This window comes from Calidris pugnax, unplaced genomic scaffold (assembly GCF_001431845.1).
Source record: "Calidris pugnax isolate Ruff unplaced genomic scaffold, ASM143184v1 scaffold244, whole genome shotgun sequence".
NCBI classification, from domain to species: domain Eukaryota; kingdom Metazoa; phylum Chordata; class Aves; order Charadriiformes; family Scolopacidae; genus Calidris; species Calidris pugnax.
Window position 1 is genome coordinate 97,005 of NW_015091141.1, and position 16,616 is coordinate 113,620.

A 16,616-nucleotide genomic window follows, 5' to 3' on the forward strand; every position below is an offset into this window, starting at 1 on the left:
CTCGTGTTTTGGGAAGAAGCTGTGGAGGCACTTGGTGCCTCCCAGGATGCCACCAAGGCTCGGAGCAGCTCGTCACCCCAGGACAGAGCCAGGAGATGAAGCTGGCTTCACCACTGGCCGTGTCCCTCCCTGCGGTGCTGCCTGTCCTCAGCGTGCCCTCCCGTCCAGAGCAGCAAAATGCCTGACCAGCGGCTCTCGGGGGAGATTTGTTAATTAAAGCCAGGCTTTTTAATCCTTCTGTCCACAGCCTGGATCTTCGAAGAAGGACTTAATGAGCCCCAGACAAATAAGTCTCTTGGGCCTTTTCCTGCCAGCCAGCTTAGGCACGCCAGCAGGGAGGGACTTGTCCCGTGGCTGGAGAGGTGGCCGTGAAGCCTGAGAGACCTTTGCAGAGGTACAGCTACAGGGGGTTTCAGAGCCACCCCAAAGGTCATCTCTGCTCCCTGGCTCCTGCTCCTCCTGGGTTAAGACACTGATAAAAAGGGGCTGCTCTGCCACCGGTGGCAGCTTCAAAGGTGGTGGTGGAGATGCTGCTGCAGCCTGGCAGGCGGGTGAGCCCTCACCAAGGGTGTTCTCCACCTGGATGTTGAACCTGGGGCTTGTCCAGATGTTGCACCTCAAAGGAGGTTTCCTGGGAGGAAATGCTTGTCCCCAGTAATATTTCCTGTAACAAGTCTTCTCAGAGACACAAGCACAGTCTCCCATCAGTGATTGATTCAGCTGCAAGTGATGAAATTGGGGTTGGGGAAGGTGGTTGCTCCTTTCCTGTGCCTTTCTCAGAGGCTTTGTCCCCACTGCTGTTGCTCCAAGCAAGTGCTATCAGATGCCTTTAGCCTTTGACCCCACCTGGAGCATAGAGCACTGTGTCCAGCTTTGAGGTCCTCAGCATAAGAAGGACATAGAGCTGATGGAGTGGGGCCAGAGGAGGCCATGGAGATGCTGGAGGGCTGGAGCCCCTCTGCTGGGAGGGGGGGCTGAGAGAGTTGGGGGGGTTCAGCCTGGAGAAGAGAAGGCTTCGGGGAGACCTTCCAGCCCCTTCCAGTCCCTAAAGAAGGGGGGCTCCAGCAAAGCTGGGGAGGGACTCTGGATGAGGGAGGGGAGCCCGAGGAGGAGGGGGAAGGGTTTGACCCTAAAAGAGGGGAGATGGAGCTGAGCTGTGGGGAAGAACTTGTTTGGTGTGAGGGTGGTGAGAGCCTGGCCCAGGTTGGCCCGAGAAGCTGTGGCTGCCCCATCCCTGGAGGGGTTCAAGGGCAGGTTGGAGGGGGCTTGGAGCAACGTGGTGTGGTGGGAGGTGTCCCTGCCCAGGGCAGGGGGTGGAACGGGATGGGCTTTATGGTCCTTTCCAACCCAAACCATTCTAGGATTCTGTGATCTGTCTTGTGTCCACAGCAGCGTCTGCTCCTGCTGCTTGTGTAGTGTGGGTGGATAACTAAGGCTTTCCAGAAGTGGTTTGTAAAAGTGGTGCCAGGTGGTGGGGGGGTGCCTGGGAGCTGTGCCGGGGGCTGCATCCCCTCTGAGATGGCCCATGAAAACTGCGCTTCTGTGTGTGACGGGCATTTCTCTTCCTCCAGGTATTAAGGTAATTGGTGGCATCAAGGAACTCACCGGAGAAGAATATGGAGTTTATGTCAAGAGGATCCTTCCAGGGGGTGTTGCTTATGCTGACGGTGAGTTAAACACGGTGCTGAATACCACAAAGTCTGGGACAAGCCAAAAAACAGGTGTATTTATTTTATATGTTGCCTTTGGTGAGTTAAACATGGTGCTGAATACCACAAACAGGTGTATTTATTTTATATGTTGCCTTATCAGACATTTGAGGTGCTTCCTCCCAGATTTTCCAGCAGTGGGGGTATTTTTTTTACTGTGGCAATCACTGTAACATCTGACAGCAGCCTTGCCTTGGCTTTCAGCAGATGTACCACGGCTTCGTGTCTTTAAGGCAGGGTCCATCCCTGCCACATGAAGAACTTCACTTTGCTGCCCGTCCTTCCCCACATGCCACTGGCTGCCCGTAGCCCCAGAATGACAGCAGATCCCTTTCCTCTGGGCCACTGATTTCATTCTGAACACCTTCAAACACGGAGGTATGGGGCTCTGCAGAGTTAATCTTTCATAACTTAATCCAGAGATATATATTATTATTTTTTTCCAAATGTTACAACATCATTTTTCCATCTAATAAAGAAAAATAAACCCAGAACAGGTGGAGGTGCCACTCGCGGTTTTCTACCTGACCTCGAGCTGAATTAAGTAAAAGCTTTATTGCAATTTTTTTGGTATTTTACTTTCGTAACTTCCTGCAGCAGAGGAAGTGCTGCAACGCTGGCACGGGCTGTTCGGGGAGGCTGCAGAAACTTCATCTCTGGACTTCTTGAAAAACAGGTTGGATGAGCATCTCTGGAACCACCTATGCATATTTCATCCTGTCTCTGGGCAAAGGGAGGAACTGCCCAACCTCTCCCAGTCCCTTCAAGCTGTATTTTCTGCAGTTTCTATCCATTAGTTTTCTTTTCTAGGGCGCCTGCAGCCAGGAGACCAGATCCTGGAGGTCAACGGAGATTCCTTAATTGGGGTTACGAGCGAGAGGTACCATATCCAAATGGAAATTTTCTGTTCCTGTTGCTTTTGTGTAATTCTGTGAAGTGGTTTAGGCTGCAGGTGGCACGGAGGATGCCAGGGCATCGCTTTGTCTGCGCTCCGACACAGCCAGCACCATTCCCGAGAGCCAGCTTGGGAACTATCAAAGGAAAAGTTTCCATATAAAAATAGACCAACAAACCCAAACTGTATTTATGAAGTATTCAGACACTGCCCCAAAATGGTGGGTTTTTTTAACAGCTCCTGGCACTCCCACTCCATCTGCTGCAGCTTCCCAGTAAGTTCTGCAGCTCCCGGAGCTCAAGATTGGCCAGAGCCTGAGCCCGTCAGCGCTGCTCTGTGCGGGGAATTCCCTCCAGAGCTGAGATCCAGCCCCCCGGGTGCCTGTCAAAAAATAATTAATGGATCCAGAGCAGTACAGCGCTTTTGGGGCACCCCTTTCACATTAAATGTGGTCCCAGCCCACTGCTGCCTTGCTCTTCTGCCACGGAGATGCTGGGAGGGCTGGAGCCCCTCTGCTGGGAGGGGGGGCTGAGAGAGTTGGGGGGGGTCAGCCTGGAGAAGAGAAGGCTCCAGGCAGACCTTAGAGCGCCTTCCAGTGCCTCAAGGGGCTCCAGTAAAGCTGAGGAGGGACTCTGGATGAGGGAGGGGAGCCCTAGGAGGAGGGGGAAGGGTTGGACCCTGCAAGAGGGGAGATGGAGCTGAGCTGTGGGGAAGAACTTGTTTGGTGTGAGGGTGGTGAGAGCCTGGCCCAGGTTGGCCCGAGAAGCTGTGGCTGCCCCATCCCTGGAGGGGTTCAAGGGCAGGTTGGAGGGGGCTTGGAGCAACGTGGTGTGGTGGGAGGTGTCCCTGCCCAGGGCAGGGGGTGGCACTGGGTGGGCTTTAAGGTCCCTTCCAACCTGAACCATTCCATGATTCTATGGTGTGCTCAGACTGGATGGGTACTTGGGAAGCAGCACAAGGAGCTTCTCCTGTTCCCAAATTCCCAGAGCAGCTGGGTTTGATGAAGGAGGTCCCCAAGAACATCTCTGCAGTCGCAGGGAGGCTGTGTCTGCCCTGATTCCCACAGGGACACACATATTTTGAACCAGAAAGTGGCCATCCCTGAGATGGAAACTTCCCGAGGGACATGTGCTGGGAGGCTTTTGCTCGTGGCCACACGCATCTTCCGGGTCAGCTTCTAGTTTATTGCAGAAGTGGGAAAATCAGGCTGCGACTTGGCTCCCCTTCAGCCTGGCTCCCAGGGCAGCGAACGGGGATGCTCCACAGGCCTCCAGCCAAACAAGGTCACTTAGTTGTTGATGGGGTTTGCCCAGGCTGTGGGGCTCTGCCCGGTGTGCCATGGGCTTTGACATGGGGCCGGGTGAGCTTGGTGGAGCACCACTGTGAACTTGCATTGACATTTTATGGTCCTTGTCTCACAGGGCTGTGGACATCCTGAGGACAGCATCGGCCACCAGCCACATGCGCCTTCTTATAGCCCGCGATGACGACGCCAGGTAAGGGATGTCATCTCACGCTGGGAAGGGGGTGGTAGCACTCATCGGCACTAGAGGTGGGCTGCCTTTGAGCTGACAGGGCTCAAAGACCATGGTGAAGATGGAGGTGGCCAAGGGTCGTCTCACACCAGGAAGGGGGTGGCAGCACTCATCGGCACTAGAGGTGGGCTGCCTTTGAGCTGACAGGGCTCAAAGACCATGGTGAAGATGGAGGTGGCCAAGGGTCTTTGATAACTCTACACTGGTTGGAACACTCTGGAGCTGTGACGGGGAATGGAGACAAAGCTGGTGGCTCCCAGCTGTAGAGTGGCTCCAGCCCAGCCTGTGCTGGGTCTGTGGAGCATCCCAGCATCCAGCAGATTTCTGCAGTGTTTTTCCAGGAAGGACCACTGCAATTCCAGCCTCAGCTGTGGGGTGGCATGGGCTCCTTCAGCTCTGCTGCATGGTGCCAAGCTGACTAAGGGTCATCGCATCCTGCACAGAGGTTTGAAGACATGGAGGGACAGCAGGTCTTCCCTTTCATTTCCAGTTAAGACACGTTGAGCTAAAGTCTTTCTTCCCCAGAGGATTCCTCCTCCCCTGGGAGGACGAGCAGTTTCTCCCTGGAAAATTTTGCTTTCTCTAGAGGTGCTTGGAGGACTCAAAATGCGAAGGAAAGAGTTTGTCTTGGCTGGATTTAAGCCGTGTGGGACAATGATGGTGTCATGAGAGAGGGCAGGGTTGTGGAAACCAAGGTGTATGGTTGTGGAAACCAAGGTATATGGGATCAGTAGGGTCTTTGGTGGCATCCCCTGGCAGAATGTGCCGGAGCATCCTCTCCCTGTCAAGTAGAAACATGGGTCTGGAGACCTGAGGTGCACCAGGAACCACTGAAGCGTGAGTGGGTTTAGGCAGAGCGTGGCCGTGGCCAGGAGGCTGGTGGCACTGAGGCTTTGCACTGCGTGTGGGCGGCTGAAGATGACAGAGCCGTTTGCTCCACGTACCCACATCCCGTTAGCACCGGAGATGATGGTTTCATTCCTTATCCATCAGCAGCCACGGAGGTGACTGCCGTGGCAGAATAGTGAGAGTGCTGTAATGACAGGGATGAGACTCACTTCGACCCAGGAATTATTTGCTATTAATGACTGACGGCTTTTTACCCAAGCTCTTCCAGTGAAAATAACATCTCAAATTATTATATTAATTGCTGAGGAAGCCCTGGGTGAAGCATCTGACCCTCTTTTGGTCCAAGTAAGGACGGGCAGGATGCGCTTCTGTGCTGCAGCGGTCCCTGCACTCGCATTAAGGGTGACAGTGGGTATCTCATGATGTCCCCTCTCCGGGTGGCTGTTGCTGGGCTGGTCCCCAGCAAAATCGATGGGTTCCTGCAGCTGAGCAGCTCCCTGCGTCCAGGTCTGCTCAGGGAAATGCTTCATTTCTCAGCCAGGGCCCCTCAAGCAGGTTTTCTGCCCTCACCCGTGCTGATCTGTCCCAAGCTGTTCAGGCATCTCCTAATATCTTAAATTGCAGCAGATGTTTCTTAAAACATACGCACGCAGGGCTTTGTTGGTGGCTCCAGCTCCTCGGTGCATCTGTCAGCATCCAGCCCCCGGTCGCCCTGCGACGGAGCCGCCGGAGAACCGGCCGGGGGAGACCGGGAGGGCCACGGAACTTACTTCTGTGGCCTCTGTTTGCTGCTGGCGACCTGTTAAATCTGCAAAAGGTTAGCCGGCAGGAGAGTGGGGGAGTAATCAGTTTATTTATTTTTATTTTTTAAAAGATTTGCAGAGATTTCCCTTACATAATCGTCTCCCAAACTGTTTAATACGCGAATACGTACCGCCAGGATTAAGAGCTGGGGAAACGGGGGAAGGATTTCTCTGCTTTCTCCTTTTTTCTTTTCTTTTTTTTTTTTTTTATATATTTTTTTCCTTAGCTTCGTCTTTATTTTATTGATGTCCTATTATCTTTTAAGCCTTTCCTTGAGCGTGGGCGAGCCGACAGCCCTCTGTCTGGGTTGGACTGGGCTCTCTCGGGCTTCCCCGGGGACTGTCAGCTCTGGAGGTGGTGATCCCCAGGGAGATGCCTTTCCCTGAGCTCCTATGAGCTGAGGGCAGCTTCGCACCTTCCCGCTGCCCAGGAGAGTGGCTCACGAGACATGAAAGCTTGAATTCAGTGTATTTTGCAGATACTCTCACACAGGTCACCTTCCTCAGCCCGGAGCACACGGGGCAGCCCGGAGGAGGAAGCGCGATGGCTGGGGGTTTGGAAGGAGATCCAACCTGCCTGCCAATTTTCCCAATGACTCAGCCGAGCAGCATTTTGTTGTGGTTGCCCTGGGGTGAATTTGACTCATAAACGTTATTATTTGTCCCTGGAGTTAATTATAGGCCCCAATTACCCGTGCTCTTAATGGAACTCAGCCCTGGCGTGTATAAGATGCATGTTTTCAGCCTGTCGCATCAGACATGCTGCAGAGAGTGGCAGCAACGCCAGAGCTTAAAGCAGAAAATTCAGATTTAGGGCTGGACACGCTGGGTTTGGGTGACGGTTGGGTCTGATTTTCATCTGTGCTCATCTTTAGCTAATGAGGATAATTTTATTGCATACGCATAATTATTGTTTATTCATTCTCCGCCTGAAAGTTACAATAGTTCCTCGTTTCTGTGCGTTGCAGAGATATCATCCTGGTCTTTCAGGTTTGGCCCCGTGAGAAAGCCTGTTTGGGCTGCACCTCCTGGTCCCTGCATGATAAAATGCTAAATACGTTGCAGCCCTGCGTGATTTGCACAGTCATCTCGGGGAAAATGGGTATTAACAAGGCCTAATTAATAATGCCCAGGCTGGTGGGAATACGAGGTAATCCCTTTTTTCCTGCGAGCCCCGACAGCAGTGGCTCAGGCCAGGACTTGGTGTGAGCACTTGGTGCTAAGCTGGAAGGCAGTGGTGGGGATGGCTCCCGTCCCAGGGTCATTTGGGGGGAAAAAACATACATCTTTTTGCAGAGAAGCCAATGCACCTGCGCTTGGACTGCTTTCCCTTCATTTATGGAAAAGCCAAGCCTGGCAGCATCGCGATGTTCTGGCCCAGCATGGCTGGTGGGGACACTGCTGCAAGCTGGGAACAAGAAAATCTGATTTTGCGATGTTTTTCCAGTCTTTGGGATCACAGTTCCCCCTGACCTGCAGGTTTTGGGGGTCTTTTTTTTTGAGATAAGCTATTGATTTAAGGCCAGGCTTGACAGGGCTTTGAGCAACCTGGTCTGGTGGAAGGTGTCCCTGCCCAGGACAGGCGGGTGGAACTCAATGATCTTTAAGATCCCTTCCAAGCTGAATTATTCTATGATTTTATGAAGTTCTCTGGTGTCACTGGCTCCTCTTTCTCCCCCAGCTGCGGTGCAGAGCGGAGGTTTCCAGATGCTGTGCTCTCACGTAACCTTTGATGTAGGATTCACCCTTTATTCTCCCAAGAACAAAAGGGCAGGACAAAAAAGGTATTATGAGATAAAACAACAATATTCTGCAGGAAGATTTGACCCCCCGCTGCTTAATCTGCAGCAAAGTCGGCCCACAGCTGGCTGCTGCCAGCAAACCCATTATCCCACCCCACGCTGTGGGGCTGGCTGAAGGCTCTGCGGGTCCTCCAGACCTCAAATGTCTGCATCTTAATGAAAAAGAGCTGGAGAAGGGATTGTTGAAATGAACTTTCCACCCAATGCAACCCCATGATTTATTTCTGGTTGTTTTTTTTTTAATAAAGCTGGGCATTTTAGTCCCGCAGGCAGTCAGCAGTTCAAAATGTTTTAGTAAGGGTCAAATTTTAAATATTAAAGGCACCTTCTGAAGCCTCTCGGTGTCTGAAAGCGCAAAGCAAGGCTTGCTGGCATTCCTTCGGTGCACTTGTTCATTAATCAGTAATGTTTGGGCATCATCTGCCCGCTTGTGAATTCCCTCAAATACAGCGCTGAGCACAAAATTACTTCTCAGGAGACCGACACCAGCGAGCGCAGCGCTTGCTGCTGGGCTAAGCGTGTGCTTCCAGTTAGTCATGTGTTTGTGACCTTTGGTGGAACTGGGGCTTGGAGCCTTGACCGAGAAAGCAGGAGCTGGGACGGTCGCCCGTGACGTCGCGTTGAGTCACGTCGTCCCCGCGGCAAAGGGCCGGGCTGGCCGCGGGCTCGGAGCTGGGTGTTGGGGCTCCTGAGCAAATCATGATAAATGCTCCTTTGTGGGGGAGCTTAACGACACTGAAATAAACAACAACAAAGAATGCACCCGTCATAGGTGCCCTTGCTCGTAAGAGAGTTTGACAGCATGGGCTGGTGATGGGGTTTGCATTGTTGGGCAGGGTTTGAGGAGCACAAGAGCTGCCAGACCAGTTGCATTTGCATTGACTAAGAGTTTTTTCAGCCATTGTTTTAAGTTCATAACCTGTCCTGCGCTCTGCTGGGTTATTATCTGAGGGAAATGTAACAATAGATGACCACAGAAACACCCAGCCCCAAACAAAAACCCAGCTGCTGATGGCTTGGTAACCACTGGAAATGACACGTTAGCTTCCAGCACGTTAGACCTGCCATCTCAACAGGTCAGGGAGCGGTAAGGCCATCACCCAGCGAAATGAGAGGCTGAATCACCCGGAGAAATACAGAGGCTTTACAGGAAAGTTGGGAAAATTCTGCTAAGGTGAGGTCCACCCAAGGTTCAACCCAGGGAACCACAGAACAGCAAACCGCTGTCCCACCGCTACGGGGTCTAAATTGTCTTTTCATCTTCTTGGTGCTTTCACATCTATTTCAGTGTCTAACGCCATGAAACTGCTTCTTAGAACAGTTTTGTGGAAGGTGGGGTCGTCTTTCTTAAGGTCAGGGGTTTAGTGGATAAAGACAATAGTGTGGATGCCAAGTGTTCACCAAGGCTTCAGTGTTCACCTAGGATTCACCAAAGTATTCCACTAAGTATTGTGTGACACTTGGATTTAAAATTAGCATTAAATGGAATGAATAAGGCATACATTTGATGACAATATTAGATAAGGCAGGCACGGGTCTTTGAAGTTAGTTAATGAGCTGGTTGTTAATGGGAAGATGTAAATTACTGAGCGCATTTCCAGCAGGAACCCAAGGAGCTGATGATTCATTCATCTTTAATATTGTTGACTCTAATCTAGCCAATAATATATAACATCTGTCCCGGTAAAGTAGGCAGATGACACAACGTCTGCTTGTGTGTATGAGGAGTCTCCTCACTGAGGAAACTTTGCTGTGGCTGGTTTCCTATGGATTTATGACTTGAGCTTGTCTGACTGTCAAGTGTGAGAGTCAGCCACTCATCACCAGGCTTCTCCTCTGGCTACAGCATCAAGAAGGCACCTTCCCACGGGGATTCCTTCATGCCTTCAAAGTGGACACCTAATGTTGTTACTGTGGCCACAGAAACAACGCTTTCAGGGTCTCTCCCCATTGCTTGGCTGCTTCTTTAATGACACCTGGAAGGAATTAGTCATCCTTGAGGCTCTTCTCTCTGCCAAAAGGTTGGATCGAGACAGAAGCATTGGGTTATGAACCGAGAAGACAGGTTGCAGAAGGACAGCACGCTCCTGGGAGACACGTTGCCCAAAGAGACAATGTGGCAGGAACAGGCACAGGAGGCTGATGTTTGAATGTGCCTCCTCCTCAGCCAAAACGATGTGAGAGGCTCCTGGCAGCCCAAAGCAGGTTACAGAAACGATGCCAGAGCTGGTAAACATGGTTAATGGTGGTTCTTAATGGTTCAAGAGCTTAACACTTGGGAAAAGGAAGGTCATGAAGCTATTCAGCTGTTGTGTACAGGTAGTTAGGGCTCATCAAGGAGGACTGAACACACTTGGGTAGTTAGATGGTGGTCAAACTCAGCCCGGAAGGAAAGCATTAATGAAGGCAATTGGGCGCCCAGCCAGCTTTCTAGGAGATGTTGTGGATGAGATCGTTTTGCAGAGAGGTAATAAAGGAAGCAGGGGGTTTACCTCAAAACTGAGGGATCACGCTAGATGTTTGTGGGCTGCCATTCCTCCTTGTTCTTGAATTCACCGAAAAACCCTTCTAATCTTGGTACCTGTAAATTTAGCATGTGGCTGCTGGTTCAGCATCTTCAGCCATGAGCTGCTGGGAAGCGGACAGAAGCTGCACTGCCCCAGCACACTTTATGAGTGCAGGTCTTTGTTAAGGTCTTGTGCTCCAAGAGTTTAGCCTGTGACGATCATGGAGGACATCACCACGGATGGATTCAGAGAGTGGGCTGCTGCTTTTGCATGTGCTCCAGAAACCATCTCCCATCTTTACCCCAGCAAGAGCAAGCAGGATCTGCCTTCTGTCTAGGAAAGGAAGAGAAAAAACAGAACAATCTCCATTTAACTGTTCTGGCCAAGAGTTTTTGCTTTATGTTTGCATAGTTTCAGTTCCTTCTGACAGTCTGTTTAATTTCTGTGGTGTGTTATCTAGACTTATAGTTGGGAGTGAAATTATTCCAGCTGATTCCCAGGAGGCTCCAAGTGGTGGGGCCAGGGCAAGGCTCCTCTGTTCATCCACCCTCTCTCAGGAAGGACAGTGCCTGTCCATACATCCCCTCCCAGCCCCTCTTGTCCATGTTCACCCCAAACACTTTCCAGGGCAGGGAGGGAACACACCAAAGCCCCAGCCCATCGCAGGAAAGCTGTGCTGCCATGACATTGATCATTGACCTTAAGCCTTGCACAAGCTTGCTCTAACCATGGGGGTTATACCCTTGTGCATGAGAAATCTCTCTCTGCTGGAGGGAATTGTCACTATAGACTTGGCAGTAAGTCACTGCCATCGGAGGCACCATTGTCATATAATCAGGTGGGGAATGGTTTTGAGCAGCAGCTGACTATCCCGTGTTTTTCTTTCCAGGAGAGAGTTCTCTGAGCTGCTGGAGAAGTTCGGCTCCCAGAGCAACACGGGCTCGGCGCGGAGCTCGCCCGTCCTGCACGGCGGCAGTGAGTAGCTCGGCGTGCCTTTGGGGGGAAACCAAAAGCCCCTCTTCTCTGCTGAGAAAGTTGTCTTTGTCCCAGTGTTATTCTGAAGGAGTTGTGGTTTGATTTGCTGTAGGTGTTTGGGTGGAGGTTTGGAGGAAGAGAAGTCTTGCTCGTCCTTATTGCGAGCATTTAGTGCCTCCCCAGGTGCAGAGCAGTGGCCACGGCCAGTCCTGCCTGCACGGAGCACGCATGAAGCGAGGCACCAAGAGATCTTTTGAAATCTGAGGATTCTAAAGCATTTCAGCAGTCGTTCATTCAACGATCAGCGTTTTTCATTTGCAAGTGGGAAATGATTAGTGAGATGCAACAAGGTGAACCCAAGCCAGGTGCGAGCACATCAAATCAGGTGTGAGGGGGCAAGAAAGGTTGGACCAGATGATCCTTGAGGTCCCTTCCAACCTGGTATTCTATGGAAGAAGGTGTCTCTCTGGCTTGGCATCCCACCAGAAGGCAATCAAACCTTCCCCGATGGCCGAGGTAGGTAGGGCTGGCAGAGGGGTGACTGTCCCACACTGGGATTGTGCTGAGCGTGCTGAACATTTCCTCTCCATGTCTTTAACTCCCATGTGGTTTTCCCCCAAAACCTGGGAAAACAGTGTCAGGTCTCAGTGGCAGAGCAGGGAAAGAGGGTGATGCTGGAGCGTTTGTGTTCCCTGGACTGACTCTGATTTTGCTGTGCAGGTCGATACCTGGAGAGCACGTCCTCGGGCTCCTCCTCGCGCTCTCAGAGCCCGCTGCTGCTGAGCCCTGCCAATTCCCACAGCCCCTTCATCGGGAACCCGGCGCATCCCCCTCACGCACAGTACGTACGGGTCGTGCGGGGACAGCCCCATGGAGCCTGTCCCTTGGTCAGTCGTGAAGATACCACCAAATGTCTAACACTGTCTGAGGGAGTGGTAGATCCAGCAAATACTTCCAGTGTGTGAAAAACAGCTTTGTTCATCCTTTTGTCTTCTATACCATTGTATCAACACGATGGTTAGAACACCATGGTGTCTTCTAGAAGTCCTTGTCGTGGTGACAGCTTGGCTGTTCTTGGGAAGGCTTCCCAAGAAGCTGCAAAGCTTCTCCGTTGAGGCAGTCAGTGGTTAACCACACCACTGCTCCTCTTCCTCCCCTCTGAAGCCCAGGGAGAAGCCGTGGCTTACACCTGGCTGAGAGGACCCTGAGCATCACCTTTATAAACCATGTCGTGAGTGGAGTGTTTCTGTGAGGCTACTGGTGCTTTCGGAAGGTGTTTCAGGCGCATGTTTTCCATTGCCCTGCTTCTGACACGTTCGTTGACCTCGTGCAACGAGAGCACAAGCATTTCCCTCTCAACACAAACACTCCTGACGCCCTTTGCTTTGGTGTCAACAGTGGCAGCCTACAGACACCGCATCCTTTTGTCTCCAGAGCACCTCCTGGAGCAGGTGTTTTCATGTGGTCATCTGTCCCTTTCATATTTCGCAGGGTCAGAGGTTTGGACAGGCTGATCTTGTTTTTCTGCGGAGTCTCATCTCCAGGGTGTTCGGGGTTGCCCTTCTCAAGAGGGACAGCTGGAAGGGTGTCAGCAGTCATGGCATTGGGACCATTCATCCCCAGGGCCTGCAGCTTCCCTGTCTTTGCCAGCGTAAACAAGCCAAGTCACTGGTAAAGGGAATCAGACCTCGCTGCAGAACCAGTAAATCCTCTTGCTAAATACCAGCTCTTCATTAGGGATTTGCAGAGGACAAATATTTGGCACCAGAGGTTTGAGCTGCTTGCATGGAGTGAGAGACCCTCATAGAGGAGAGACCAGCTCTTCTGCTTGGCAGCTGGTCTGGGCAAACTAGACCTCCTTGCTCTGTTGTTAACCTGCTCTGGGCTGCGATAAGGTTAGAGGGGACCTGGCTTGGTGGCCTCCTCACTCTGCGCTGACATGCTGTGCCACCTTCTGCTTGCCAGTCTCCATGCCAGTGCCAGGCCCCAGTAGTTTCCTCCTCGGAGAGAAGAGTCCATCTGAAATCCCAGACTCTGCAGAGCCATGATATCTCTGAGATGTAGAGGTGCAGAGATGTAGCTCAGGCCATGCGCAGCAGGGTCTTCTCATGCATCCAGCTGCCATCCCATCCTTTCTTCTCACTGCAGGTTGTCCCCAGGCTGCAACTTCTGGATGCAGCGTCATCTGAGGTCCTGCCACCCCACCGAGCAACGGGACCCAGATACAATTCATCTCACCACAGATAGTGTCTGTTATTTTGATTCGGAGAGTTTTAATGCTACATTTTGTGACATGGTTTTCCTAAAAATATTTCTTAGAGCAATGTTTTTTTTTCATGAGACTAAGACAGATGCTGCATGAGTGCAGCCCCTTTCTCCTGGATGGCCAGCTGGTTCTCCTGGGGGCCTTCTGCTGCTGGTTTGGAGGGGTGCTGGCCACACACTGGGGTGTCTGAGCACTGGGGATGGCATCAGGTACGCGCTGGTGTCACTGTGAGGCCCAGGATGCTCAGCTGTCATCGTGTCTTAAGTTATCAGATAGCACAAGGAGGACCAGAAACTGCAGACCATTTGGTCAGTGCCTGCGGTGGAAATAAACTGGAAAGGGGAAAACCCAGCTCCTTCCATTAGGAGGAAAAGGCTTGTTGACCCTTTGGTCCCACCAAATTCTTCCCCAAAAACCTCCCTCCCTGTTGCCAGGCTGCCCACTGGCCCATGGGTGGCCAGCGAAATCTCTGCTCCCACAAACACTGTAATTGCTGTCTCTCCCTCCCCACACGAAGCCACTGGCCGTGGCCTGGTCTTGGTGGCCTCTTGGGTCCTGCCTAACAGGCAGCTCATTGAGGGTTGACCTCTAACAAGGTCCAACCTTGTTACTGCTCCATTTGCAGTACCTCCTTGACTGGGCGAGTCACCTCTGCCACCGCCACAGAGGTAAATCACAGTGTGGTGGGTATCGTGATACAGGCACTCAAGGGTTCATTTCTTGGGGCATCTTGCAAGGTTTTGAGTCCAAACCTTGGCTAAGACGCAGTCAGCTGTGTATCCCGAGCTTCACTTGGCTGTTTGCTAAGGGCTGCTTAATAGTTGACCACTCTGTAAATTGCAATCTGGTGATTTAGGCCAGAGTTGCTGGATTTGAACAATAACCACATCAATCCTTCGTATGCTTTTGGCTATAAAAACCAAGAGTGCCAAATATATTCTGGTTAAACCTTTAGTTTCTTCTCTTTTTATTTTCTGAATGCAAATGAGTATGCCCCAGCATTTGGGATTACGGAAACCAGTCATCTTCATAATGCTGCACAATGCCTGCTGAGAAACCAGAGTGCTCACCTCTCCCTTCCAAGGTTGGGTGGAAGAAAAGATGCAGAGGCAGAAGAGGTTGGGAGAAGTTCCGGGTCATGCACGGAAGGAAAGCCAGGCAGAGTTTGTTCAGGAACATGGGAAAATAAACCAGATCATTTTGAGTCACCTGCTAACATCTCTCCCTTGCAGCTACTCCATTGAATCAGGAATCCAGAGCATTTCTATAGCAAAATCCTCCGGCTTAGGGCTGACAATCAGTGGTGGATCTAACAGGCCTGATGGCCCCATGATTTATGTTCAAGAGCTTTTGCCAGATGGTGACTGTTACAAGGTAAGTCAGCGTGGAGACCCTCAGTGACTTTGCAATGGGGACCTCTCCTAGAAGCTGTAGCTGTTCTGAAGCAGCTTTTCTAAGAATAGATAAATAATGCATAGCACGGACTAATGAGGATTTGTGTTGCAGGAGATGGCTTCAGGCAGAGGGACATTCCTTCCCAACGCTCTGACTTTCTCCTTCTTTGTTTAGGATGGTCGGCTCCGACCCGGTGACCAATTAATCGCTATCAATAAAGATTCTTTGGTGGGCAGCACACATGAAGAGGCCAGAAAAATAATTGCAAAAGCCAAATTCAGGTAGGAATGTAACATATTTCCCTTCATAATCATGGTGCTGTTGTGTCTTAGGCAGAAACTCTTCATGTCGTCCCAATGTTTGGCTTCAAGAAGCATTAGGATTATTAGTCTTTAATGGTGGTTCAAGATGGTCCTGAGAAGTGGCCATATAAGGATGCATGGATCATCCTGAAGTGTAATCCAGACCTACCCAATGTTCTGGTCCTCAAGAAAATCCTCTGTTGCTGCCCAGCAGATTTCTGTAACAGAACTGAAGGTCAAACAAGCAACCCAGCTGGTGGAGATCCAGCTACACTGGTGCAGGCTACATGGCCTTAAGGGAGATTGTCCTGGAGAAACAACCATGGGCACGGAAGTTCTACAAATTTAAGCTGTGCTTCTCTTTTGTTGTTTTTGTTGTTGATAAAATGTTCTTTTTGCTGTTTGTTGAAGACATGAGGGAAACACAGAAGTGGCCTTTATTCCTGGAAGGGGACGGTTACATCCTGGACTGTCAGTTCCTAACAACATCCCGTCGCCACCTCCGAAGGCTGTGGGAAATGGTCTGAGTTCCTGCAGGCTGAAGGTCCATGTCAGGTCCCCGGAGGTAGGTTGAAGTTGATATCTAAGAACCACAGACATCAGTCCTGTGATCTTTCTTTGATCAGAAAACTCTTCTCCAGGGACTCCACGGCAGTCCTTCTGGAAAGTGGAAAGTCTGTAATGCTGATGTATGTTTTACAGCCAGGTGTTTTAAATCTGAAATATTGTTTCTTCTCTCCTGGGTTTGAGACAGCGAAGGATCTGTGGAGGTAATGAGAGGAGTTTCGTCTCTGAGGCCTGCATTCAGACCTGTTTCAGAAGTCTCAGGTTCTAAAAAAAACAAAACCCTTCCGTGGATGGCAACCTGCATCTCATTCAGTACCAGTCATAGGGCTGGAAGGGATCTCAGGAGTCAGTTTGATCTAGTCTCCTACCCAAAGGCAGGAACAGCTCTTTGTTCTTAAAGACCTCTGATGAGGATGAATCCCCAGCGTTCCTAAGCAGCCCGTTTCTGCTCTTCACTAGCCTAATGATAAGCCAGGCTCATTCCTCCTGTGTAGCCAACTCCATGTTGTGTTCGCAGAGACAAGCACTTGAGCTGCGCGTGGTGAGACCGGATTTAAGCACTCCACCCTCACGATAATTTCAGCCCATGGCTGAATTCCTTGCATTTTCCACTCCTCTCCTGGACTGGTGCAATGCCGGGGGTATCTTCCACCCTCTTCCATGTAAAATTCCTTTAGAAAACCAGCTGGAGGTTCCTTTCATACCAGCATCGTTCACAAAAGATCTTTCTTTCCAGACCCTGTGGAGACATGGAAATGTAGGAATCACAGAATCATAGAATGGTTTGGGTTGGAAGGGACCTTAAAGATCATCGAGTTCCAACCCCCCTGCCCTGGGCAGGGACACCTCCCACCAGACCAGGTTGCTCAAAGCCCACACGCGTGTTGCCTTTCGATGTACCAGGCTGGAGACAGGCTTATGAAAGTCAACCTGAGCCCAAATACATGTACCTGAGTAGTACAGGTAGATCCTTCACCATCCAGCAGAAGGTGTGCTTGTGTAATGTTGTGC

The 16,616-nt window shown here is 51.0% G+C and overlaps 1 protein-coding gene across 1 annotated transcript in view; it reads left to right on the forward strand.

Annotated features, from left to right (window-relative positions):
- LOC106897848 (syntaxin-binding protein 4-like) overlaps positions 1-16,616 on the forward strand; it is a 93,067-nt gene that overhangs the window by 26,793 nt on the left and 49,658 nt on the right. The window contains exons 3-10 of the mRNA XM_014958742.1: positions 1,572-1,667; positions 2,520-2,589; positions 4,026-4,100; positions 10,990-11,075; positions 11,796-11,916; positions 14,574-14,715; positions 14,911-15,017; positions 15,450-15,603. Of these exons, the coding sequence (XP_014814228.1) occupies positions 1,572-1,667; positions 2,520-2,589; positions 4,026-4,100; positions 10,990-11,075; positions 11,796-11,916; positions 14,574-14,715; positions 14,911-15,017; positions 15,450-15,603 (851 nt within the window). The remainder of the gene's footprint in view (positions 1-1,571; positions 1,668-2,519; positions 2,590-4,025; positions 4,101-10,989; positions 11,076-11,795; positions 11,917-14,573; positions 14,716-14,910; positions 15,018-15,449; positions 15,604-16,616) is intronic.